Below are 27,944 nucleotides of genomic sequence, written 5' to 3'. Positions count from 1 at the left end.
GTTGTTTCTAGGTGGGTGGTCAGAATAGGAATTATAGGGTTGCACTATATGTGGATGGGTAGTAGTGTGGGTGATGTAAAAAATACCTAGTGGGAATGAAGAGTGATTGGGAGCATTTTGTGTGGAGCAAGTTGGTGTGGTATAATGTAATATGACTTGAGGAGCTGTGATTGGTGGAATTGATGTGAGTATGAGCTGTGGGTGTGGTTGTGATTACTATAAATGAAGAGGTATTGGGGGCGGGAGGGAACAGGGGGCAGGGCAGGGGAGCGGAGAGAGCCCGAGTGTTAGCGAGGGCGAACGGAGCAGGGCAGAGCCAACCAAGACAAGAGAAAAAAGTAAGTATTACTTTACAAATCTGAACACTTTTAAAACAAATTCTTGAGGCCTAATGGCTTACCAGTAAGCAGAATGTAATTGCTGAAGAGCACTTGTGTCCTGGTGGGAGACTAGAAATTTAAAGATGGCTCCATGCTCAGCAGGATTCTAATATAGACTTTGTATTGGGGAGGAAGATAGCACAAGGCGAGTAAACCAGGTGGAATGCAAAGAAACCAGAGAGGCAATCAGTGGAAATCAGTGAAGGCCTCAGAGGGGGTAAGTAATAGTTCAAACTATACCTGTAAAGTGAAGGAGAGAAGAGACAGCAAAGTTTATTAAGGTTGGGAGTGTCTTCACATTGACTTGCTGATTAGTAACCAGTTTGTGCACGGATTAGAGTAGGGAGATACATTAGCAATGAAGGGGAATGTATAGAGATGCAGATAAACAGGTGGGCCTCCAAGTGATAAAAACTAAGGCAGAAAGCACTGAGAGGGCTGCTTGATGGTTAATTTAGTCACAGGGATGTGAATTAAATGTATACTGTCTATTGGACAGTTAGGATTACTGTACTAGCGGGGGGGGGGAGGACACAAGGCTACAACAGTCAGTTTTATTAGCAAGCTGAGAACTACTAAGAAATACTGCTAATGTAATAGCTTCACTGTCATAAAACATACAAGTAGAATGCCTGGGTGGACTGACCCTGCTCTTGAGGCTCAAAATGTATATCCTTGTTTAGTTTGCAGTACTGATTCCTTCTTATACTGTATGGGTGGAGTGGCAGCCGCAAACTGCAGATTTGCTTGAGTGTGCTCTTGCTCTTGAGGCTCAAAATGTATATCCTTGTTTAGTTTGCAGTACTGATTCCTTCTTGCACTGTATGGGTGGAGTGGCAGCCACAGACTGTAGATTTGCTTGAGTGTGCTCGGCAAGCAGAATGTAATTGCTGAAGAGCACTTGTGTCCTGGTGGGAGACTAGAAATTTAAAGATGAAAAAATACTAATGAAGTGCAGAGATAAAGCCTGGGCAGATTACCATACCTCCAAAGACAAAACAGACCTCTTATCTTATCAACAGCTAAGAAACCTAGCAAAGAAACAGATCAAAAAATACAAACAAAAACTACTTTCTGTCATGTCAACAGGAACACCAAAAACAATACCAAAAAATTCTGGCAATCCATCAACCACCTCCTCAACCCCAGTCATACCCTAACTCCTCCCCCAGCCACCTCAAACAACTCAGACCCTATCTCAACACAATTCAACTCCCACTTCATAAATACTGTCACCTCCTTACTAAACAACCAACCTACTCAAACTCTCAGAGTCCCAGCCCCAACCCAAAAAACCTTTATCCTCTCACTTTCTCACCCATACAAATTAACTACCTAAACAATTTATTAACTAAACTTAAACCATGCTGTGTCGCCGCAGACAAACTTTCAAATGAATTTCTAAAACTTGCCACCCCATCAATTGCCAACCCAGTATCAATTTGATCAATCACTCTATTACTGAGCAATATATTCCACTTCTATGTAAAATATCTCACATCATACCCCTCCACAAAGGTGAACCCTCTACAGAGCTAAATAACTATCGCCCCATAGGTGTCCTCTCCCCCGTGGGAAAAATCCTAGAAAAATGCATCCACAACCAACTCATTTACTATCTCCTAAATAATAATCTACTTTCCAGTACCCAACATGGATTTAGACCTAAACATAGTACCAGCACAGCCCTACTAAACTTTACTAACACTATTCATCATCACATTAATGAAGGCCAGCTTGTCTCATCCATCTTTCTTAACATGTCCAAGGCCTTTGGCACTGTATCCCACCAGCTGCTAATTAATAAACTGTCCTTCCATGGCCTCAGCCCCATCAGTTCTAACTTGGTTCCACAGCTATCTTTCCAATCGTAAACAGGCTACTAAATGGGAAAGGTCACTTCCCCCCTACTCGCCATATTAATAGGTGTACCCCAAGGTTCTACACTTGGTCCACTTCTCTTTATCATATTTACTAATGCTATTCAACTAACGTCCATAGTTTAGTACACAGATGATGCCACTCTTACCTGTTCAGCCACCTCACTCCAAGAACTCCAACTAAAAATGCAATCAGCATTTCAGGACATTGAAAAATATCTCTCCTAACAACTCATTCTGAACCCCAACAAAACTAAGATTATAGTTTTCAAACATAAAAAACTCAAACTTTCCCATCCCCCACCCTCAGTCATCTCTGCAAATGGTACCAAAATAGTACCCACTAGCCATACTAAACTTTTAGGCACACCAGAGATGATAGTCTAAAATTTGACAACCATATTGCACTTACAATCAAGAAAGTCCACATCAAACTAGGCACCCTATACAGAGTCAAACCATTTCTAACTCCAACAGCCAGACTCTTTACAGCCCACTCTCAACTGTTATCCTCCCTCCTGCATGGCTCCCTCATATTCACAAACCTGCAAATATCAGACCTTAAAAACCTAGAATCATGTTACAACAAGATTACAAAATATGCTACTAACCAACCACATATTTCTCACCACTGCTCTGCTCTCACTCAGTTAAACTGGATAGAACTCCCCAAACTTCTATAACGACATCAACTAACCTTAACCCACAAAATAGTTAACCAACCTAAACACTGCCCCGCTATTTCCAACTTAGTCCAGCCCAATACCACTCTCCAATCTCTCAGATCTTCTAACAAACCTCTACTAATGGTTTCTAACTCGCACAGCCTACACGGCAACTACCTCTATTCACACAAAATTTCCAGACTCTGGAACACTTTTCCCAGTACCATAACTAGAATCCCTAACCACCATCAGTTCAAAGTCCTCCTAAAAGACCACCTTGCTAATCACTGGCTGTGCTCTTGCCACTCTCCTGGCTAATCTCTCTCCCATACCCTTTACCAACCCCTTCAGATTTCACCTACTTCATACAACCTATTATTCTCTGCTTTCCCTTACCCTCCCCACCCTACCTGAAATTCTTATTCAACCTCTCTTCTGGACTCTGCCATCTACACTCCATATCTAGTATCAGCATAATGCAATACACTACAGACACGTTTCTAGCTTACAACACTCATTACTCTTACCTCATATGATATTTGCCACTGTTACTCAGTTCTCTTACTTTTTCTGCTCAATTGGCATTTCTGTATCATTACTGTTGAAATTAATTTAGATTTTTCTTTTCTTATGTAGATAAATCTCAAGTTACTTTTGTATATAACTCACTCCTGAATGTATTATTATTATTATTCTGTATTATATTTGTATTGTACAATGTGGAGCTTTTCTCCCTGGGTCTCTGCTGAAAACGGGCCTCTGGCCCAGTCGGACACTACCCAGTTAACAAACAAATAAAATAAATAAATACAAACACACACACACACACACACACACACACACACACACACACACACACACACACACACACACACACACACACACACACACAAACACATAGATAGATATAGATAATAACAATATAAAAGTACTAGAGATGAGACTTCAAAGAAGCAGAACAAAAGGGGGAACCTTAGGCAGTTTTAATGAAGACCACCCCTTTGCATACCTCACTCTAATGATTTTTATTATAATATTTTATTGGTAGGTGCTATGAGGAGTAAATAAATATTTTGTACACAACTGCTCACTCTTTGGCTATTTCTTTAAATACTTTTTTTTTACCTTTAAGCCTTTTGGTCCCATAGATCCTGGAAGACCTTTATCTCCTCGTTCTCCAGGTTTTCCAAGGTGTCCCATTTTACCCGGCTCTCCCACATTTCCTGGGGGCCCCATGTTTCCTTTGGGCCCCAAAACTATCTGTCCACATAGGCACTGTCCCATGTCACCTAGAGGAAAGATATATTTATTTATGAAGTATACATTAATTGAAAAAATAAACCATTCTATAGGTCACATAATTCACATTATAGCAATGGTACATGTCTGAAAATACAAAAGGCTATTTCTTTAGCACGTAATTTTTCTAAGCAGAGGTAACTGTCCACAAATATACATTAACTCATAGAAATTCAATATCATATATACTGTTCTAGACAAACTATATTTTCTTCTTTAATTATTATTTCTGCCTGTTTATTGGGGCCTTTCTTTTCTTGGTGCTGAAATTAAGTAGTCATATGAATGTTGTTTATCTGTTTTGTTAAAGGGTTATTTCCATCTGGGTAGAGCCTCTTTAGGGTAGATTTCCCCAGTAGGAAATCCCAGAAATAACTATAAAAAGAAAACAGGCAATCTAAAATAAGAAGCCATTTACATTCAATAATGCTACATAGATTTTAAGTAGAGTTACAAAAACAGTTATCCTCAGTGCTGTGAAATAGAATATGTGAAACTGATAGTTGAACTCTGCATAATATGTTGTTATTCATAGTATTTGACAGTTCAGAAGGATAGCAGTAACTACAGATTTTGAATACGTGTCATTTGCATTCTCAACGTTATAAAAGAAACTCATAGCAGAACTAATAACATGACTGCTGACTGGGTGGTAGGACAATGCAGAAATTAATGTTTCTGTTTCACAGCTCCAGACACCTTCGCATACCTCTCAACTGTCCTGATTTTCACAGAATGTCCATATTTTTTGCATCATACTTTTAGTCTGCTTCTCATAAAATATGTGGCTTTCTGGCAAATCAATGAGGATTGAACTTGCGAAATAATAACAGACATTTTAATTTCAGACATCAATATCCTTTAAAAAATCTAGCAACTTTCCAAGTTTATAAAATAAATATTTACAATTTGTCTCCATTTTTGGGCGTTTGTCCCACCATTATTTTTGAATTTGTGCTAAGAAGTTGAGAAGTATGCTCCATTTGCAGCTGTTGTCTAGTTACTGTATGTATGGAGACATCTTGTTCTCCATGTGGCTGTCTGAGCTCTCTCCAATTACTCTGGTTTCTTCCAAATCCCCTCAATATACTGCTTTAAACTGTTCTTAAAAATCCTTTATAGTCTTGATGATGTCTGAAAAGTATCTATGGTGGATCACTTCATCTATATGATTAACAAATAAATATATAAAAAAATATTCAATACTTGTAGTTACTGGCCTTGATGAAAGAGATTACACTTGGATTTTAAGAAATGAAGGAGTACAAGTTAACTAAAAAGTGAATGGCAGACAAGAAGGAAAATGTACTAGAAGAAGGTGGAAATGTGACATGATACAGGGTTTGCTTCTCATCTTGAGAATCAAGGCATAGCTTAAAAATGTCCCCTGGGGTATTTAGCTTAGTAATAATCTATGCATTTATGAACAGCATTGTAACTGGAACTAATGAATAGATTCTGTATTAGGACCGCATCCTGGAAAATTAATAACAGAGGATATTTGAGAAGTCATACCATTACCATATCAACCAACTGCTGGACTAATCTAAGGCTTTACCTAGGTTACATAATTAATTAGTGACCAAGTGAAATAAAACAAGTATAAAGAAGATATCTACAGTCACGTAAAAGGTGCCGTAGTACTCCAGGCTCACATCTCTCAATGGGGTTTATGTTATTTTTCATTGTGTTTTCTGTATGATATAAATATACTTATGTAAAATCAAATAAAAAGTTGTATCAACAAATTATTTTATCACAAATCTCTTCATCTGCTTTAACAATGAGAAGAAATTGCAAACTGAGAAAGATTGGCAGGGGTCAGGTTACTATTGAAAAATACTGAATGAAAGAGGATATGATATGTGAAGTTCTTATTATAACAGGAGAGTTTGGAAAGAACAATTCCTCTATGCAGAAGAGTTTAAGAAAAAATCCCTTAATCAGTTGATTGTACATATAACACGAAAACCAAATGTTAGTAAAAAAAGTAAGAATATTTTACTAGAAGAATGATTATTTGAGTCCAAACTGGGATTGAGTTTCAGTTCTGAAGTAATCCTGAAGATGCTTCTTGAATGAGGTACAGTCTCATATACCTGGTATGAGGTATGTGAGTGAGTTCCAGGTGCAAACTACTAAATCACTGAAGGTTGTCACTGTCTCAGCTCCATGACACAGAGGGATAGAGCCCTGGCTATGACCTAAGTAACTGGGGTTTGATTATTCACTCCAGCACTGGAGGAGCTGAACAGGGAGGCTGAACAGTGAAAGGGCTATGCCTGCTCACCTCTGTCTCAGGAGTGAGGAGGGGTGTGTGTTGGGGAGCTGCATTATTACTGATATGCTGCCTATTGCGGTACTGGAAATCAGTGACTGTAAATACATCATGCACTGGTGTAGGCAAGACCCTAGATAAAGTATATGCCACCATGGAGGTGAAATAATCCAGTTTTAGTGTCCCCTACATGATGACATGCAGTGTGTGATAAGCCAGTACATCATGGGATGTAGAGCTTAACAGAAAAGCCAGCTGGCTGCAGTGTGACATTCCTGGTATCTCCATTCCCCTGTCCAGTCCCCAGGGGCATTCACAGCTTGATGACTGAGATGTCCTTCCAGCAAGAGGGATGACAACCTTTTGGAAAATGGATGGATCAGGCTATTCCATCATGTGGAGAGATTAGGCTGTGGGAGATGTTTGGGAAATGAAGTCAGCAGAAGCTGTCCAAAATACATAAAGAAAAAAAAAAACAAACAAAAAAACTACCACAGGCTGAGTTATCATGCCTGTTGTAGCAACAGTGTATCGTGAGGGAGGAGTCAGCGCCAGATTACCTCCCTGCGAATGATATATGATGCAATGGAATAATAAAGATATTGTAAGAGAGCTGTTAACATTTTTCATAAACCTGCTTATAAACATTAACTTTACTAAATTTAACCACAAAACTGAAGGCTTTTTCTTAGGTTTAAATTATATTTAGTTAAGACACCAGGTACAAACTGGATAGCTTTTCTGGCAGCAAATGTTACTTTATTAAAGCTATATTATAAAGGTTAGAAAACCTTCTGGAAATGAAAAACTTTTTGCAGACAACAACTATCCTTATTTTAGGGATGAAACTATTTTTATTGGTTAGAAAATCCTTAGAAGTTGCAGTAGTGATTTGCAGGTGAGTAGTGGATGGTAATTCCTGCTGTTATATGTAGTAAGTATATGTTATGATGGCAGTATAAGGGCATACACTCTCAAGTATAACATCCTTTAGATGAGACATTAAACTCAAGTCCCATCTGGTGAGTTAGTTGTTCAGATAGATGTAATAGATTCCATAGCACTTATCAAAAAGAGTAGGCAACCTTTATTTATTTAAAAACATATTTACACAGTTACCATATTATGTCTCATTATTTACAATACTTACACACATGTTTTATACCACCTTGTCATCCACAGCCAAAACTTTATTTCTTTGGTCATATCATTAACATCCTACTTCCTATATTTAACTCACTGTATCTTTCTTTCCATGAAAGACATGCACAAACAAATAATTTTCTATTTAATTTTATTATGTTTAACATTATATTGTATTCACCTTATAAAATTGTTTCCATTATTAGTGTTTCAGTATTTACATTACTCAACATTTTCTTACTTTTTCTCCAAAATTCCTTTGCTCTAAGGCATTCTAAAAAAGAAAAACAATGTCTCTCTGTCTGCTGCTCTTGACAAACATTGTCTGTCATTATTCATTTCACTGGCAAATTAAAGTCAGTTGCCACAAAAAATCTTGAGGATCCTATTCTTCTTTCTTTTTTTTCCATAATATATCTTTATTATTTTACTAATTTTTCATACAATAAAGAAAAACAACAAAGAAAAAGAAATACAAAATATACCCAAATTAAGTTACTAACACCCATACTACAAACTATGTACACTATTTACATGAATGCTTCCATCTGTTAAACAAAATCAATGAAGAAAAGAAAGGAACATGTAACAACAAGAGTCAAAAGATCTACTATCATTAGAATGGATTGTTTTTACCAACTTTCAAATTAAGTATGCATGTCCTGGGGTTGAGCTGAATTCGGTACATTAAACTAAAATAATATTGAACATTTGTTCCCACACCTTCGGGTTATTAATATTCCTTTTATTATCCTTAATTAAACGTTTGTGTGCTAGAATATGTTTCATGGCTAAACCTTTAAAGTTTTCCCATGAAGTTTGAAATGGAGTCAACCAATTTGTAGCTATATAAAGTTTCATTAATAAGAAAATATTTATAAGTATAATCATTTGGGTTCTATCCAAATTATTAGGAGGGATATGTAGAATCATGAATTCCCAAGAAAGTGTAGAATGTTGATACCCCATCATTTGTAGTTGAATTTTTAAAGAATTCCAAAGTTTGCAAATACATTTACAGCTCCAGAACATGTGCAAGAGGTCCGCCGTTTGATCTTTAAAGTATGGACATTTGGGCAAGTTCTTCGAGTTAAATTTATGCAGGCTAAGGTATGTATAGTAGGCATTATTAAATATCATCAATTGTGTAAATGTTAATTTTTGGAGAGAAACTGATTTTATTGTTAGGTTAATTGCCTTTAATATTTTATTTTCTTCTAGCAATGGTATTTTATCTTTCCAATATTTTGCCAAGAGTATTTGATTTTGGTATTTCAACTCTTTTATCAGTTCACTTGTAGAGGTAATAAATTTGGTATCTTGTCTAAGAGTTAACCATAAATTTGAACAGTTATTTAACGTTTCCTCATCAATTTTAAAGTCTTTAAAGTAATTTATAGAGATAACCTTTAATTGTCTCAGTATTATTAAGTAAGATTTAGGAAGATTCATCCCCAGCAACATATCATGAACTGAATGATTAAGATATGGATACATCTCAAGTAAAGTTAGATTAATTATAAGTGGATATTTTTTAAGATCTATTAATTGATTATTGATTTTCAAATTTGCGTTCTTATGAAAGGGTTGAAAAATCATCATATGGTGCAAGAGATTTAATGATTGGAAAAGATTTTGTATTAGACTTATATATACTCTAATATGTTCCATTAAAGAAAATAATTTAAAAGTATCTTTGCTTAAAAAAGGTAAAGCTTTCTGGTTAATATTCAAGTTTACAACATGTTTATGATTCATAACTACACATTTGGGTGACCATTTATTACTAGATATCTCATAGTAAGCTATTCTTAAAATTCTATTAGAATTTATTATTAAGTAGTAAATTTCAAAATTAGGTAGATCTAGGCCTCCTTTATTTTTCGGAGTCATCAGTTTATCATATGATATTTTAGTCTTCTTATGTTTCCATATAAATTTAGCTGATTCTGTGTGAATTTGTTTGAAAAATTTCCTGGGGATCAAGACTTGAGTGGATCTAAAAATGTACAAAATTCTGGGAAGCACATTCATTTTAATTATTGAAACTTTTGCCATTGTTGATAATTTCAAATTATTCCATCTTCTTAAGTCGGACAATATATGATCCCAAAGATACTTGACATTATTCACATAGAAATTTCTGTTATCTGTAGAAAAGATAACCCCCAAGTACTCTATCTTGTTCTCTGATTTAACTTGTCCTACCAGTGGTAAAAGAGAAAAAGGCTTTGGTGTTTTTAAAGGAAATACGTTTTTTTTTTTTTAAGGTTTATCTTGTAGTTGGATACCTCAGCAAAGTCTTCCACTGCTTTTAGTATTTTTTTAGTATCTGAAATTGGAGTCGTACAATAGATATTGAGGTCATCAGCAATGGCAGTCATGGATATTTTAGTGCCATAAATTATTGGGGCATTACGGTATATATTTTGCTTAATATGTAAAAATAATGGTTCTAAATATAGATTAAATAATATAGGAGATAAAGGACAGCCCTGATGAGTTCCGTTCTTAATTTGTATTCTTTCAGAAAATTTTTATTGATATATAAAGTTTTATATGGGTTATTATATAATATTTGTAATGTTAAAATAAATTCTTGAGGTATACTAAGGTATGATAAAACATCAAACAGAAATTTCAAGTTAACTCTATCAAAAGCTTTTTGTGCATCAATAATGAGAGTGTAAACATTAATATTTTTTTGACAGGCATAAGAAATTAATGTATGCAGTGATAAAGTATTGTCAGTAGTTTGTCTGGCATTCATAAACCCAGCCTGTTCAAACGATATTATTGAGTCTATTACCTTCTTCAATCTATTAGCTAAGATAGATGTCAAAATTTTCATGTCAATATTTAAAAGAGAAATAGGTCTATAATTATCCGGGTTATGAAAGTCAGTGTTTTCTTTAGGTATAAGAATTGTTCTGGATGCATTAAAGTGAGGATCATTAATTCCATTGTTAATTATATAATTAAATATATGTGGAAGTATTCTGCCAAAGGAATCACAAAAAGTTTTATAAAATTCTGCAGTTAATCCATCCGGTCTTGGTGCTTTATGAGATTTCAACTTTTTAATTGTATCTATTATTTCCCCAGAGGAAATTGGTTTAATTAAATCTATTTGGGAGTTATCATCAATTTTTGGAAAAATAATTTTTTTTGCAAAAATCATTGTTAATCCTATTCGTGAGAGATTCCTGTCGATCACTATAAATCTGAGAATAAATCATTTCAAAAATACTGATAATATCTTCAGATTTTGTATATCTATTATTTTTGAACTGTATTTCAGTGATCTGAAAAGGAATTTTCGATTGATTAATGATTCTAGCTAATGACCTTGAAGGCATTTCAATATGATTAGCATATTTTGCCAACAATTTATATTCATGAAATGACAACCTACTATTTTGGATCAAAAAGAGCTCCTTTTGACATTTTAATAGTTCTTTTTCTGTTTGCTGGTTAAATTTATTAATTAAATCCTGTTCTAATGACTTGATTTTAGTTTCCAGTCTTTGTAGATCTCTAGTTTGAATTCTTTTATAATAGGTAGATTTTTGCAAAAAGATCCCTCTTACTTGTGCTTTGGTTGTCGCCCATTCAATATTGGGTAAATGTTGTTGTTTAGATAAACTAACTAATAAAAGATCAAGAACAGCCTGAGTTTCCTGAATTATATCTTGTTTATTTAATAAATTTGGATTTAGGGTCCAATTGTATCCTCTATGTGATATGCTATTGTTGGGGTATTTATTAAAGTTTAAAGTAATTTTAGAATGATCTGATAAGTAACGAACTTGTACAGAAACACTGGGATCTAGAATAATGAAACTTTCTGAAATCAAGAAAAAATCTATTCTAGACCACATTTTGTGACAAGTGGAATAAAATGTGAAGTTATTTGTATTAAACTGATTGCTTACATATTTAAAAGGATCATATAATTTAAAGTCAGCTTTAAGTTCACTCAAAGCTATTACTACTTGAGTATTGAATGACCTATGTGTACTTGATTAATCGAGTTTAGGATCTTGGTATGTATTCCAGTCCCCTCCTATAATTATGTAGTAATTATTATATTGATTCAAAATAGAATAAAGTGATACTATAAAAAAGTGTTGATTGTTACATGGTGCATATATGTTAAGAAGTAAAATAGGTTTATCATAAAGATTAGATGACAGAATCACATAACACCATCTTCCCTCTTTATCTATTTTGGAGTCTAGAATTTGTTCTTGGTATTGGTTTTTTATAACTATCGCAACCCCCACACTATTAGTTTTACCTTCCGAAGCTATAACCTCTCTGATCCATTTTTTTCCCTTAATAACTGCCCACTGGTCATTAGTCAAGTGAGTTTCTTGAAGTAAAATAAAACATGCCCTAGCCTGCAAAAATAAATGAAGAAACAGTTTCCTCTTTTTCAAGTTCTGGAGCCCTTTCGTATTCCATGAATCTATTTCCCACATAGTACAATCTTTAATTGATTCAAATATGGTTTATGTTGGACAAAACATAATAAATTCAAATATGTTTTCAAAAGATATAATTTCTGGAAGCATTGTTGAAGTCCGGTCCCACACCAGTGCCTACCCACTAAACCCCTGGACCAGGACATACATAGATTTTCCACATTGTTAAACATTGTAAGGAATAATAACATTACTAAATAAATGTTCTTTAGATTAAAATATATTACAACTATATCATGCAAAAAAAACCTATGTCTACTACCACTAAATCTACAAAGCCTAACCTAAACATTCCCTATTAAACACTGCTAAACATCTACATCTCTTGTTTATCAATTTCGGAGATTATGTCAAGGAAAAAGGTGTTAACAACATAAATTATTCTTGTCATTCCTCTCTAAACAATTCTAATATCTAACGAATGATAATAATATGTTGTGTCCCATTAAGAACATTCTGGAAGTATCGAAACTGATACTTTTCTGTACTATATGAGACATACATCTTAAAAATAACTAAAATATATTTTCCAAAACCCCATGAAGTCAAAAATGAGACACTAAGCCATAATATACATTACAGTAATTAGCTTGTAGACAATCTATACTGTATAGTAACACTTAAGAGAAAGACAAAGATAAAATGAATAAATAAGCACGTATGCCGAGGAGGCTAGATCAAATAAATGAGTAAGAAAAGCATGCATTAAGACATGCATCAAAAGACATGCTTAGAGATTTATAATGTAATATTCAGAAGAGCACACAAAGCTAAAATAGTAAAAGGTGCTGGCAACCATCAAATTTATCAGTATTATAGACTGATAGTTTGAAGAAACTAAAAGTGGAAGTTAGTCTATTGAATGCGAATAACATGCTAGTACAGGCATGACTGGAAAATAGATTAAAAAGTTCATAAGATTGTTATGAAGAGTAAAACACTAGACCATGCTATCATGTAAAAGCTGCATTGAATAACTGCTCATTTGTACTATTCTTGTATATAGATGTTAACATTCCCTTAGATCTTGCATGCATAGTTTGTTTTGATTTTCAGTGAATAACTCGGCACACATTTTCCTAAAAAATGTCCTAATGCTAGTGCTGACTTGTTTTAAATTACATTCTCTTTTGTTTGTTCCACATGGATGGTAAAAAACACACGGTGATTCAAATGGCATTAAATTAACTAAGATCTTAGGGATTAAACAAACACACGGATTCTCAGAGTAGTCAGCGACTGTCAAAACAGCAACATCTGTAGTAATTAAAACAAAATTACAATCTTTGTATTTTGACAGCAAGCCTGACCACTCACTATCTGCATATGAACTTCATATTAACACTAAAGTTAAAGCTGTATAACTTTAAATTCCTTTGAGCATCTATTAATATTCTTCCAATTTATTACATCAGTAAAACTGGAAATACCAACTACTAAATAATTAGAGTAATTTATAAAAAACAATATATATGTATTTGGGGTAAGGTTTCCTAGTATAACTGCTGCTCTCAACAACACTGTTAAATAACCACACCATTACCTAATAGAATTGGATACCTAAATAATTAAATGTATTATATAAAACAATTGAATGTTTCCTATGTGCTTAAAGTATAACCACTTGTACTATAATAGTCAATTTACACTTTTATTCTTCAACACAGGACTTCCAGTTGCGCCACTTCAAAACCGGCCCCAGAACAACAAAAGAAGCATTTCCTGTAACTTTGTGATGAGACAGAGTTCGTGGGAGCCATAAAAACTTGGAAACAGCTCACAAATGATCCAGCGATGAAAAACAAGTTTTATCAGATTAAGGCCTGCAGGACTAAAACTTGAAACAAAGGATTCGGAAGCCTCGGGTTCAAGCAAAAAATGGATCCGACCTCTGTTACTGTAGCAGTCTCAACGGAAGGCCATGTTAACTCTCTGAAGTAGACAAGGACATAAATATCTTCAAAAAGGTAGATTTTGCTTCTTTTTTTTGTGGAAACTGAATATTTAGATCCATCGACTGTAAACATTAGAGTACTAGGATACTTCATTTGAAATTTAATCTGTTTTTCAATAAGGAATTTACAGTAAGCAGATAAAGCTTGTCTAGCTTGTCTTATTTGGAGAGGTAAATCATGAGCCACAGAAACTTTATTGTTATTCCACATAATGTAACCTCCGTTCTTTTTAACAGTCATTATTATTTTATTAACATCTTGGTAATTGAGAATTTTGACATACACTGGTCCTGATATATTTGATGCCTGCATTTCTCCCAAAGCTCTATGAGCTCTCTCTATTATTATTTGTTTAGCTGTGTCAGAGTCATTAAACAATATTGTAAAAATTTGTGTAATAGAAGGAATTAAATCATTGTATTGAATATTCTCAGGTATCCCTCTGATAATTATATTATTTCTCCTGGATCTCGCCTCCAGATCCAGGATTTTTGCTTGCATAGATTGTATGTCCAGGTCATGAGTATCAGATTTTTTAGCCAGCAGTGTTATTTTATCTTCATTTTCAGATATTCTAGCTTCAGTTTTGTCCATTCTTTCTAGAATTTGACTACATGAAATGCCAAAAGACTGTACCTGCTTAGATAGTTCTTCCAAAGCTTCTTGAATGGGTAACAAAACAGATTTGATATCCTCCATGTTCGCAACCTGGTCTGGTTTATTTTTATTCCCTGCTTTGGGAAGTTCCAGTTGTTTAATGACTTTCTGCCTTTTCGAAGTTAAAGTCTTTTTCCCTATTCTTCTTTCAATCTTCTCTTTCATTACTTTATTCCCTTTTTATTCTTATCTTAGAAAATTCAGCCCATTGGTATATATAATAACATCTTTGTATTATCATATTATAGCACTATTTTCTATTTTCTAGTACTTCATCTTTTACAATTTTCCATTCATTCATTTCCTATAATGTCCTGATAATCCACCTCATTCTTCTATTTCTTTTTAATTTTCTGCCGTGTTCAATGCTTCTCCATACCATATCTTCAACACATTTACAGTTATTCTTTCTTTTTCTTGTACTATCATCTTCAATACCCAATGGAAGAGAAAAAGAGCCCATGAATGCTAAAGAGTTTATTAATTCTAAACCACCTTCTTTATATTTATTGTACACCGTCCTTTTCTTATAGCATTTATTCTTGACCCTTAAATTATTTCAATGACAATTTCTACTAGTTAATCTTCTAAAGAGAAACTAAAAAAAAATAAATAAATAACCCCATATGCCACAATTCCCCTAATACTGCTGAATAAATAAGGTATATTTTTCATAAGCATAAAATTATATAGCTTCCCAGCAAACATATTTCTGTAATTTCACTTAAAATATCTTTCCTCTGTTTTTCAGCAAAATCTTTCCTTCCACATGCATACCTGATATTTCTGTCACTGTTCTTGCAAGATTTATACCATGTATTCACACTGTCACTATGCCTTTTTTAGGTTCATAGGTAGGTACTAGGCTATCTGCCCAAAGGCATTTATAAGCCTAGCCAGAATGTGTTGGCTTTCACCGCCACTTAGATTAGTTCCCTGTGCCTCTGTCCAGCAGAGCCATTGAAGTGATCCCTGGGGTAAACTTTCTGTTTTCCATCCACTCTTCAAGGTTTCTCTTGAAGAGGGTTAGTGAGGAGCTCTACCTAATGTAGATTGGAATCTTGTTCCAGAGCATGGGAAGCCTTTGGAGCAGGAATCTATCCCTCCAACACGTCCTATTTATTGTTGTCGTGAGGTTTAGATCCCTGGAACGTGTGGCTCGAGGGGATATGGTTTTCTTTAGGTGGAGCATGTCCATCAATTCTGGGTTGGACATGGCCTTGTATGTCAAGCAGAGATCACCTCTGAGTAGGCGGTATGCAACAGAGTACAGCTGGAGTTTCTTCAGTTGAGCTGCGTATGGCATCTGCTTGAGGCCAGTGATCCTCTTGGTGAGGTACTTCTGTGATCTTTCCAGTTGTTGCAGGTGTCTTGTAAGGTACATCCCAAATGGGGCATTGTACTCTATGATGGGTCTGATGAGTGATGCATAGAGGGGCCCAATGATTTCTTTTGACCTGGATGAAAACTCTTTTGTGATTAGGTGGGCCACATAGAAGGATTTTCTTACCACTTTGGCAATGTGATTATCAAAGGAGGGGTTACTATCTACTTGGGTCCCCAGATCCCTTATTACGTCTTCTGTATTTAGGGGGCTTACCACCTATGTGGTAGTTTGTGGGTACTTTGTTTTTTTTCCAAAGGGGATGACTATGCACTTTTTGGCATTTAGCTTGAGGCCATGGTTTTGACACCAGGTATCTGTCTCAGTGAGACCCTTTTGGAGGATGTCTGTGTCAGCCGGAGAGTCAATTATAGCCCCTAGTTTGCAGTCATCTGCGAACCTGGTCAGCCATAGTCCTCCTGTGCTTGCCTGTACCTCTGAGAAGTATATGCCAAACAGGAGGGGTCCTAGGACTGAGCCCTGGGGGATGCCAATTGTAACTGGTTTAGAGTCAGACCTAGCTCCTGCAACTCTTACCATGTGGGTTCTGTCTGTGAGCCAGTTGGCAGCCCATCTCTTGACGTAGGGGTTTATGTTCAGGCTGGTGAGCTTGTCTATAATACCTGAATGGGGAATGGTGTCAAAGGCCTTTGCAAGGTCTAGGTAGGCTGTGTGGACCCCCTTTCCCTTGTCTATAGCCTTGGTAACTGTCTCAAAGAAGTCCACCAGGTTTAGAAGGCATGATCTGCCCTTAACAAAGCCGAACTGGGTAGGGTCCAGTGTTTGGAGGTTTCCAATGTCTCTGTTAATGAGATCCATGATGATGTGCTCTATAGCTTTGCAGACCAAGCTAGTTAGGCTTATAGGGCGATAGTTCCTGGGGTCCGTTGTGGCTCCACCTTTGTGGAGTGGAATAACCGTTGCTATGTGCCACTCTGTGGGCATGTAGCCTTTAGAGAGGCTGAGTTTAAACAGTGTGTTTAGGTGAGGGGTTAGTTCATCTTTGAGGTTGTGTAGGATGCAGCCTGGGACACCGTCTGGTCCCATTGATACTGTGTTTTTGGCTTTGGAGAAGCATGTTTTAACCTGAGTGTCTGTGATTTCAGGGGCACTACATTCTTCTGGTATAGTTATGGGCCCTTTTGGGGGTGAAGATTGCACTGAACCTGTCTGCCAGGATGTTGGCTATATCGGTCGTTCAGTATATTTTGTGCCATTCTGGACTAACTCCGAACAGATCTGAAAATTGCCACTTAGATTCTTGACATAGCTAAAGAATGCCTTGTTGTTATCTTTGGAGTCCATGGCAATTTTTCTTTCAAAGCTAGCCTTGGATGATTTTATGAGGGAATGTAGTTTCTTGCTGATACTGATCAGGGATGTCTTCCCTTCTTGGGATTTTTCTCTTTTCTGTACTAGTTTCCTCCTTCTACTGTATAACTTGTTTATGGCAGGGGTCCACCAGACTGGTTTCCTTTTCTTGAAATAGTGAGTCTTGGTTTTGTTTGGGATAGCATGATCCATGTATTCTTGTAGGTGCCCGTAGATTGCATTAGTAAAGGATTTTGCAGCTTGGACAGCAATATCCTTTAGCATGGGGGCTTTGAAACTTCCCACCTCGGTCTTAAGTAACGTGAAGTTTGCTTTTGAAAAGTTTTTCACAGTGGCTTTTTTGATCGGGGGTGGTGGAAGAATGTGGATATCCAGAGTGATTAGTTTATGGTCAGATCTAACCAGCAAGGGGTTGACCTCCAGGGTGGAACACTGGTCGCCCATGTTGGTGATGACCAGGTCCATTATGTTGTCACCTCTGGTGGGGGTGTTGACCAGTTGATCCAGGGCATTTGAGTTTATAAATTCTAGGACATGTTGGGCAAGGGGGTTTGTACTTGAGTAGTTCTCCCAGTTAATGTTTGGGTAATTGAAATCACCCAATATCAGGGTGCTTGGTAGGACCTTTATGTTTCACAGTGTTTCCAGGAATGCGGAGTGGGGGTCCTGGGACATGGTGGGTGATCTGTAGCAAGCTATAATTTGAACAGCAGTTTTGCCTATTGTTAGTTGCACGTGGATGATCTCTGAAGCATCGTGCTGTGCCACTAACCTGGAGGTGTGGGTGTCCTTGATGAATATGGATACTCCCCCACCTTTTGTATTTCGGTCTGGGTTTTGTGGCCAAAATGTAAGGTATGAGTTGTAGCCTGGTAGTGCTGGGGTGCTCTCTGGAGCCTTAAACCAGGTTTCTGTTACTGCACATATATCGATTTTCTCCATACTGAGGAGTGCCTCGAGTGCATGCATTTTGAGGTTTAGACTTCTGACACTGAGTAGCATTACCCTCAGTTTTTTGCTACTTGCGCAATTTATGGTGGTGCGTTTGTCTTTTGAGCCTTGCCTAAAAAAGGCACTATGGGGTTGGCAAAAGCCTTGGCCAGTATTCAAAAGCCTAAGGGTGACAGGTGCAAGCCATCTCTAGCAAAGCAGCGTGGCTTGTCGAGCATGTCATCCCAGGTTGACAGACATTGGATCCCCTTTGAATGACACCAGAAGCTTAGCCAATTGTTGAAATTGATAATTTTTTCTCTATTCTGTGGTATCATTCTTGGTGAGGGCAGGATGCTACTCAGGGTCAGGGTCATACTGGCCTGGGCTACGTGATCAGAGAGCTCCTCCATGTCTCTTTTCATGTAGTCCAGGGAGATATGGCTCAGGTCATTCATACCAACATGGACAATGACAGAGTCATATCTGTACTTGTTCTGGAGTGACCTGAGTGCTTGTATTATGTGGTGGATCCTGGCACCCAACAGGCAGCTAACAGTAAACTTTTCCTTGTTCAGCCTTAGTGAGTGGGACACCAGTGTGCCTGACTAGTCACCTATTACTAGTGTGTTGGGTATGTTATTTTGCCTTAAGGGCTGTGATTGCATGGCACACTGGTTTTGTGAAGTATGTGTTTCATGGTTTGTGTTGGGGGGGGGGTGCAGGTTGCTTGGATGTCTGCTTTGGAGGTCTCTCTTGCTTCTACAGATTTTTATTTTGAGCCTCCGAGTATGTTTTCGTGTATTTATGTGTGTTTTTTGCCAGTGCTGGTTTCATAGGTCTATGTGATACTGGTGGTGTGATGCAAGTAATTCCCTTCTCCTCTTGACTGCCTGGTCCAATCTTGGGTTGAGAGAGCTTAGCCTCCAGTTTGGCTGTATAATTGCATCTCTCGCATGTATTAGTGTTTGGTGGAAGGAGGAGAGGGTTGTCTGTGTACATGAGGCAATTGTAACATTGCCTAAAAATGCCCAGATTCACCAGATGGACCGGATAGTACATCTGAAACTGCCCTTTGGACATTTCTTTACTCAAAGTAACCCCACCACCTGTATCAGTTCTATTAGCTCACTAATTATCATTACCATACCTCGTTCTTTACCATGACCACCAAATCATCCGCATTGCTCAGATAAAGGGACAAACATATCTCACAGTAGAACACTATTCCTGCTTTCTTTCCCATTCTTATTGTTTTCCCTATTATAGCATCAGTAACTAAACAGAATAATACTCCACTCATTAGACACCTTGTTTGAATCTCTTCTCAACTTCGATTTTATTCAGTTTTAACCCATTAACTAAAACATTTAACCAAGATCTCTCATATACATCTTTGATGACCCCTATCCCTTTCCTCAGCATTCCATAGTACTCTAATATGTCCTATATCTGGCAATGACAAATGTTACTACATGCTATCTTAATTTCACATTTTTTCTTCTATGGTTCCTAATCCATTATCATCCACTACTTCTTTAATCAATATTAACGGTTTCTTAGTATCTCTCCCTTTCTCTCCAGAAACACCATCTTATACTACTTTTTTAATAACTACCTCATACCTATTTTGATATTTTGTCATCAATATTTTATAATTAGTATTACATAAAACAACAAGATACCCAATTCTTTATTTTTTCTTCAATTTTTCCATAACATTTTGTGACCTCCATACATACCTTCTCATTCTATATCTCCCTTTCATCTTTTATTTTATACAGTTTAAGAAGCATATTTTTTTGTAAAAGAAGACTCAAAGAAACTCCACTGCCAGTGATGAATATCCAGAGACAAAAGATTAGTTTTTAAGTGCATTCATTCTTTAATTTCTTTAGAACTTCATCAGAAAAAATCTAAACTGAATCAAAACCATTTAAATAACCCTGCAAAAATTAAATGCTTTTTGCTGCAGTGCAAGTACGCTTGAATATTTAATTAACATTTAAATTCAAATTTTTATTTTTATTTATTTTTTATGCTTATAAGTTGGCAGTCTTTGTATACTAATATTTAGTGTATATACCTTTAATTTGGTTCAAGTGTGATGTAAGCCACTGCAAGTTTCTATTGGTTTGACTGGATCATTTGACCTTTTTGGAGGGTTGTTTAAATGGTTTTGATTCTGTTTAGATATTTTCTGATGAAGTTCTAATGAAATTAAAGAACGAAAGTGATTAAAAATTAATCTTTTGTCTGTGGATATTCATTGCTGCCAGTGGAGTTTGTCTGAGTCTTCATTTTCAAGTTTGAGTTGGTGGTGTAGTGTTTTTATAGTTTTATTTTTGTAAAACTCATAATCTATTCCTTCATTGCAGGTACAGTGTCTTTCCTACCTGTACCTATAGCTATAATAAATTCTTTCATGTTAACAGCCTTGTCTAACATATCCCTTATTCATTACTTTTGCATTTCACTACCCATGTATTTTTCCCTTCTTTTATTCTGTTCTTTATATACTTTTCTTATAAACTCATCCATTACATCTGAAATTCCTTTCTGATTCTTTAAACACTTATCACTTCCATCCATCTTGCATTTTGGTCATTATATTTCATTATATTTTGACTATTGCCCTATGAAAGGCCTTACTTCCTCTTTCTTTCCTTTCCCTAAAAATCTTGCCTCTGAAACAAGTCTTTCATTCTTAACATACTCATCTCATATATATCCACTGCCTTGCATAGTCCAGCATTTTGACTATATGTCTGCTTTCCACAAACAATACTTTGTGATTTCTTTAAAATATTTGTTTTTATAATTTATCCACCCTTCTGTCCATGTACAATAAAATACTCTTGTTTCCTTCCGGTTATTAAACAATTTTGTTCTTTCCTTCTTTCTCTTCTCGTAATTTCTAATTCTGCTTATATACATGTTAAACTTTTCATACAATTTCTTTTTTAATTATGTCGCTCTCTTCTCCAACTGTTGACAACATTGCATTGTGATCTGAAAACCTACTTTTAAAGTTCAACAACTTACTTCTCTTAAAGTTCTTGAAAGCATCACAAAATCAATTTTTGACTTTATCTCTGTTCTTGTGTAATTATGCAATCTTTCCCTACTTAGTGTCAGGCTGTTGCCTAATTAATTTATTTTTCCTTTTCTATTGCTGAGACCATAACTCTCAACCTTCTAGCATAAAAATTCTGGACAATGCCAACAATAATATGGGAAAAGCCCCAAAAATACAGACAAATTTTAAATATTGCTCTTCTAAACTTGGAAAGTTGCTAGAATAAAAGGTCTTATGTTACCGTACATTTTTTTGAAGGCTCTGAAGTCTAAAACTCAAATGCCTCATTATTTAGTGAATTACGACCTCACTTATTTTTCCCAAAAATCCAGAAAACCACAAATTTTATGAGGAACACACCAAAAATATGAGTAAAAAATCTGGACATTCTGTGAAAATATGAACAGTTGAGAGGTATGGCTGAGACAGCTTCCTACTGAAATATGAATGTAAATATTGTCCTCTGATTCACTTTCATTTTGTAATTACCCAAACATGTTCTTCTGAATCATTCTTTTTTTAGTTTTTTTGTATGCCACCTCATAAATTGCTTACTTTATCCCCCATTTCATTTCTTCAATCCCCCTTTCTCCCGCTTGTTCTTCCTCACTTACATCTAGATCTGTATTATCAATATGCTCTACAGTATTTGTGAAATAATTTTCAAACTCTGTCACTCTAGCATTATTTTGCCCCTCTTCCACAAAATCCACCCATCAGTGCCCTTTTTACCATACCTAGTGCAACATTAACTTGTTTTATTTCAGCATAACCCTTTTCTCCATATTGGTTACATCTTCTTTTATTACACAATCAAAAATGAAACAGACAAAAACTTATAAAAACAAAAAACAAGAAAGACGTACATGTGCTCCTCACTTAAAATGAATCACTGTAAGCTTTAATAAGTACAAACTACACTGACATTTGATGCTTACAGTGATTCATTTTAAGTGAGGAGTACACGCATGGCTTTCTTGTTTTTTGTTTTTATATCTTCTTTTATTACATTAATTATGATTTTTATCACAACAAAATAAAACATACACACACACACACACACACACACACACACACAGGCACATATCAGGTACATGTATATATATACACACACACACACACACACACACACACACACACACACACACACACACACACACACACACACACACACACACACACACATACACACACATACACACACATATTTTTGGCTGTCCACAATGCAAACATTTTCCCTTATCACATCAGTGTTCATAATCTAAGGAAACTGCTTCATTTTCCATCAATTTCCTTCAAAGTCATTCACATTTCCTAAGCCCGAGTCCATAATTACCTTAATATTGTATTATAATGTTTAAAAATGTCCTATTTAGACAGAGTATCCATTCTAAACTGAACCAATGCTATTTTTTAATAGCTCTTGCAGGTGCAAACACATACAAATTCCAAGGATAAATGTTCTTTTTTCCCTCTGCCTTAAGCATACAATTGTTTAACAGCTCAAATGGTTGACACATTAACTGATAAAAGTGCACATTTCCCAAAGAATGTACAGTAGAATCCACTGGTTCTACCATGCTATTCCAAATGTCATGCCCCTTATTTATGGTACCCTTTTTTTGAGAAAATAGTCATAGTTGTGCTTTTTTTCAGCAATTCTTCTTTCTACAGATTGCTCCCTTCCCTTCTGTGCTGTGGAATAGTTTCAATTCACTCCCTGTGCTCTGTGAATATTTGTAGTGAACTGAACACGTCTCTCTTTCTTTCTGTAGCTTATTCCAGGCTTTCATTACCCTTTGCTTCCCTCTACTGGATATTCACAGTACTGAACCCATTTCACAGGTTGCTGGGTCAAAGGCAAGTACTAAGCTAGCTGCCCTTGGGGGCGATTTTAACCTTAGCCAATTTCCCTTGGTGAGGAAAAAACCCTGAACGTCTTGTCTGTGAGGTAAGCACTTTAACCATTATGCCAACCCTCATTATCTTCTTGTATACATTTTTTTCACTACTTCTGCCCACAAAAGAGAACTTGTTTCACTTGACTCCTTTTCTGCTATCATCTCCTTTAGAGTTTGTAAATCAAATCTGCCCTCTAAGAACGTTGCCACTTCAGTATGCATAGTCTTCTCTGTAGTCTCAACAGACAGTATGCATTCCTTTTTATTGTCATCTACTATCTCAGCTTTCCATAACATACTATCCTCTGACATGGCTTGTTCCTTCCCCTCCATTTTCTCAGTGGAAGGAGATCTACAGCTTCCACTGATGAAAGAGGAGATGAAATTCCCTTGTGCTCTATGGACATACGTCTGTAGTCATTATGAATACCACCTTGGACTTGTCATGAAAAGAAGCTGTAAGCCTAGTAGAACCAACCAAGTCAACAAAGTGTAACAAAGCTACTAAATATACATGTATACATGTTTGTATGTGGATCTTCTTCACAACCGTGAAGTTTAAAAACTTCAGCCTGCAAATGGTCCAGACCATAAGATCAAAGTTTTAAATTAATAAAAAGAAAAACATTTCTTATACATTTTTGCAGGGGGCAAGTCTCCCTGCACCACCCACACCCTCTGCTAAATAAATATACCAATTCCGAGATTGCACTACAGTGAGGAATATGATCCCATTCTGTGCTGTACAGCGATCTCCATTCAAAGAGTACAAAGTTTCAGAACTCCGATCTTATGGTCTCAACCATTTGCAGTTTGAAGTTTTGAAACTTCAAGCTTGTGAAGGGAATTCGTGTATGCATATATGTATCATAAGCCAGATGAAATAACTTGAAACTCCAGTGGAAACTCCTCTTTAACACAGTTTCAACTAATAAAAACTACCATGAGAGAAAACTAGTACTGATCTGTTTATGCACTAAGTGGTTATTGGAAGGGATACAAGCATTAATCCATGGTGAATGTCAACAGTAATAGCTCAAGCTGGTGCTGTAACTTACTTTCGTAATTGTATGCTAGGTTCTGAAAGAGATGTCTGTGAAACCATGTTATGATTGCTATGAAAATGCCACAATATGAGAAGCTATTCATATGCCAAGAATGTTTCACAGTATAGAAGACTTTGAAGATATCAATAGAAATGTCAGCAGAATATGCAGCGAATTTCAGATGGGTCTACAGGCAGTTGTTTACACTTGGTAAAGCACACCATCAACACCATGACTTGACCAAAAGCTAAAATGGACTTAGCTGTGAAAAATGCACTTCTACGCCAGGTTATGCACTGCTCTTTCCACCATCTTAGCCAGCGGGCTAACTCTGTTACATTTCCACAAGGAGGCAAAGCTCATTCCCATAGACTACTGATGATGGGCATTTTAAGTGAAGATATTTCATGGGAAGATCATTCTGTATTGTTAGCAAGATGTCCAGTTTGAAACTAAATGTACCTAAGTGTGTTCAAGGGGGAGTGGCAGCAGCGATGTATTCATCCATATGTGCCGTCAATCTACTGTTAGGGATGACATGACAAAGTGGACACAATAGAATTCATCATCTAGTTTAGCTGAACTAGTTGGTTGAGGATGGTGTGGATTTTTGTCACTTCCCAGTATTATTTTCTGATAGGTAGTTTTAGTCATTTTCAAGCACGTCTTTGTTGTTTATATATCAATATTTTTGGACCAGAGAAATACAGTATTTTTCACTTCCTAATAAGGGTAGTTCATTAATTCATAAGAAAATTGAATATTTGCAATATCTGTGATAGTATTTATACGTTCATAGGTATGCGTGTGGCCCAGGAGGCCACTGAAGAGATTAGCCCAATTTATCATCTTGCTCAGAGCATTGTCTGGTTAAATGACTTGCTTAGTGTTAAAAAGTAGACCAATGGAGGCTGAGGAAATCATACACCAAACTACAGGAAGCATCTTATTAGAAACTCATAGCCTAAAATGTATCTACTAATTACCAGCCTAACCCCAGAAAATGACTGCTGCCTTAGTTCCAGGGAGAACTATGACAGAAACTACCTTTTGAGTAATATGTTTCTTTCAAGGGTAAAAGTAACTAGAACAGCTAAAAACATTATGTTAAAATATTCTGCAGAGACCAATTGATTGCATCTAGTTCCTGCTGAAAACAAGAACCTAAATACTTCTGGAATTGTGAACCCAAGCTATTATAGGCACACATGCTATAGTTAGATATCAAGTGTAGGCCAATGGTCAGTGAGGGTACTGGGTAAAAATGGCTGATTTTAGTTTACTGTTAGATGTTTTTGTAAAAATACAATTAAGGGCACTGACAACTCCTATTCAGGGTACTACTGGAGTAGAATAATTTATTTTGGAAGAGAACAGTATTGGTCAAGTTAAGAGGGCTGAACAGCTATCACTTCCCTAGCTAGTTGGTGTTATAGTCGCCCAGGGTGATGACAATAGCCTTTGTCTAACTGTATGCTCAGGCTAAAATATCTGGCAGCACAGGAGCAATGTACTTACTTAGTGATGGACACAAGATCCCTTCTTTTTCCTCCCAATACTCAGAAAATTATCAACAAAATATATCCTGTAAGGAGGCTGCTTGCTATCTAAGCATGAAGAAAGGAAGATGTTGACAAAACATTGCTATTCCAGCCCTTTCATGACTATGGTCACGTCTCAGAGGAGTACCATGGCAAGCATTTCAGAATCAGAAATGGAGGTTTTTGAGTTCCAGTTCTCCACCCGTGCCTAAATTTCAGGAGATTTTTCTTCAGACTCCCAGAAAAGGATTATACATATCTGATTGCTTTAGTATTTGACCAATGTTATTCATCGGTGGTGTCAGCAATTGCTCCTGGATTACAGGGAATGTCACCTGCTTTCATTAAAACTGCTCACAAAGATATCATATTTTGCTGTAAGGGGGTTAAAAAGAACCAAGGAGACATTTCTGAATTCTTCCAGAAAACACAAGCATGATAGTGGTTTCTGATTAGTTAGAAATACTATATTAGGACCTTCAGTTATTTAGATCTAAATCTTGAGACCATGTTTGATAATATGAGTTACTTTATTATTCAGACTCTTCCATTTACGTCTGATGCAGCTCTGACAACGAGCAAAGACAGAAGGGCAGCCAGAAGGAAGAAGGGCTGCAGGACTCAATGCAAAAGAAGGTTGCAGTACTCGATGTAACTATTAGTAGCATATGCACCATAGCTGAGGTGAGTCTACAGGATGTTAGTTACACTCTGTATAAAAGACAATGCAAGAGACATTCAGTTAGTGATGAAAGAACCAGCATGAGTTTTTTATCTGAAGTAAATCCTGTGTCTTCATTTTATACTAATATGATGAACACCAGGGAAACTCATTATAGATTGCAGGTTACCTTGTAAGAAGAAGACTTCTTCCAGGTAGGCAAATTGGGACTATATTCACTGCATTACACTGTCAAATGTGGGTATGACCTCTGGTTAGATAATGAGAGGAAGAAGGGTGACAGATGGAGAAACTGGTACCTCAGTGAGAAAATGTGAGGTGAGGAGAGAGGTCAGAACATGACAGAAAAAGACTATTAGAATGCTGTGATTGACTAATAATGGTAAAGATTTGGTGGGATGCTAGGCCAACTATAAAAAATGTGAAGAGAATAGAATTGTTAGGCAGAACAAAGATTGTGAGGAAGAAACAATGTGCTTTCAAAGGTAAATTAATAATGTTAGTAAATAGTTTAAATGCTGGTTTGAAGAGAACAGAATGGTAGCAGAAAATGAGGAACAATAATGTGGAGATAATGTAGGAAATGAATATACGAAAGAAAGACATGGAAAGAGGGCTGTACTGGCAGGAAGCCAAAGACAGTTTGTCAGTGCTGGGCGATGACTGCCATGATGTCAGACTTGGATATGCAAAAAAAAGATGACACGTATTTAATAAAGAGTAGGATAAGCACAGGGAGACCTTACGACATTATTCCGGGGGAAGTAAGCAAGGGTTGGTGGACATAAGCAAAAGAACAGGTCAGCAAGACATGATACACAGACTAGGAGACATCAGTGAGAGGCTGTTCAGTTGCCATAGTGAAAAAGTGCCATTAGGCTTGGAATTAGAAGAAGTTTTGTTTGTTCCTACCAAGAGGAAGCAGAGCTCATTGTAGGGATGTGGTGCTATTTTACAGGTTAGAAGGTCATCAAGCCACCCACAGAACACCACAGAAGTGAAAAGAAAACTACCATATTTATTCTACTGCATATGTAACTGTTCAGAATATAAAGCACATGCTAGCACCACTGTTAATGAGTTTGCCATTTCGATTACCTAGTAAAAGGTAAGAAACTCTTACAGACACGTGAACAGCAGATAATCCACTAGTCAAGTGAGACCAAGAGAAATAGAATTTTCTGTTATTGATCCCCATGGGTCAAATTTATTTCATTACTGAAACAGAACATTCTAATGTTTTAAGACAAAATGCTAATTGTAACAGATGAGAAACTAAACAGAAAAGCAACAGTAATTGAGGAG

General features: G+C 36.3%; 1 protein-coding gene across 1 annotated transcript in view; it reads right to left on the bottom strand.

Annotated features, from left to right (window-relative positions):
- Positions 1–27,944, bottom strand: part of LOC122801189 (collagen alpha-4(IV) chain-like) — a 1,621,248-nt gene that overhangs the window by 693,739 nt on the left and 899,565 nt on the right. Inside the window, exon 23 of the mRNA XM_044070748.1 lies at positions 4,051–4,214. Within this exon, the coding sequence (XP_043926683.1) occupies positions 4,051–4,214 (164 nt within the window). The remainder of the gene's footprint in view (positions 1–4,050; positions 4,215–27,944) is intronic.

Source organism: Protopterus annectens, chromosome 4.part1 (genome assembly GCF_019279795.1).
Source record: "Protopterus annectens isolate FY-2018-M chromosome 4.part1, PAN1.0, whole genome shotgun sequence".
In the NCBI taxonomy this organism is placed as follows: domain Eukaryota; kingdom Metazoa; phylum Chordata; order Ceratodontiformes; family Protopteridae; genus Protopterus; species Protopterus annectens.
This window is presented reverse-complemented; position numbering and strand designations above follow the sequence as displayed.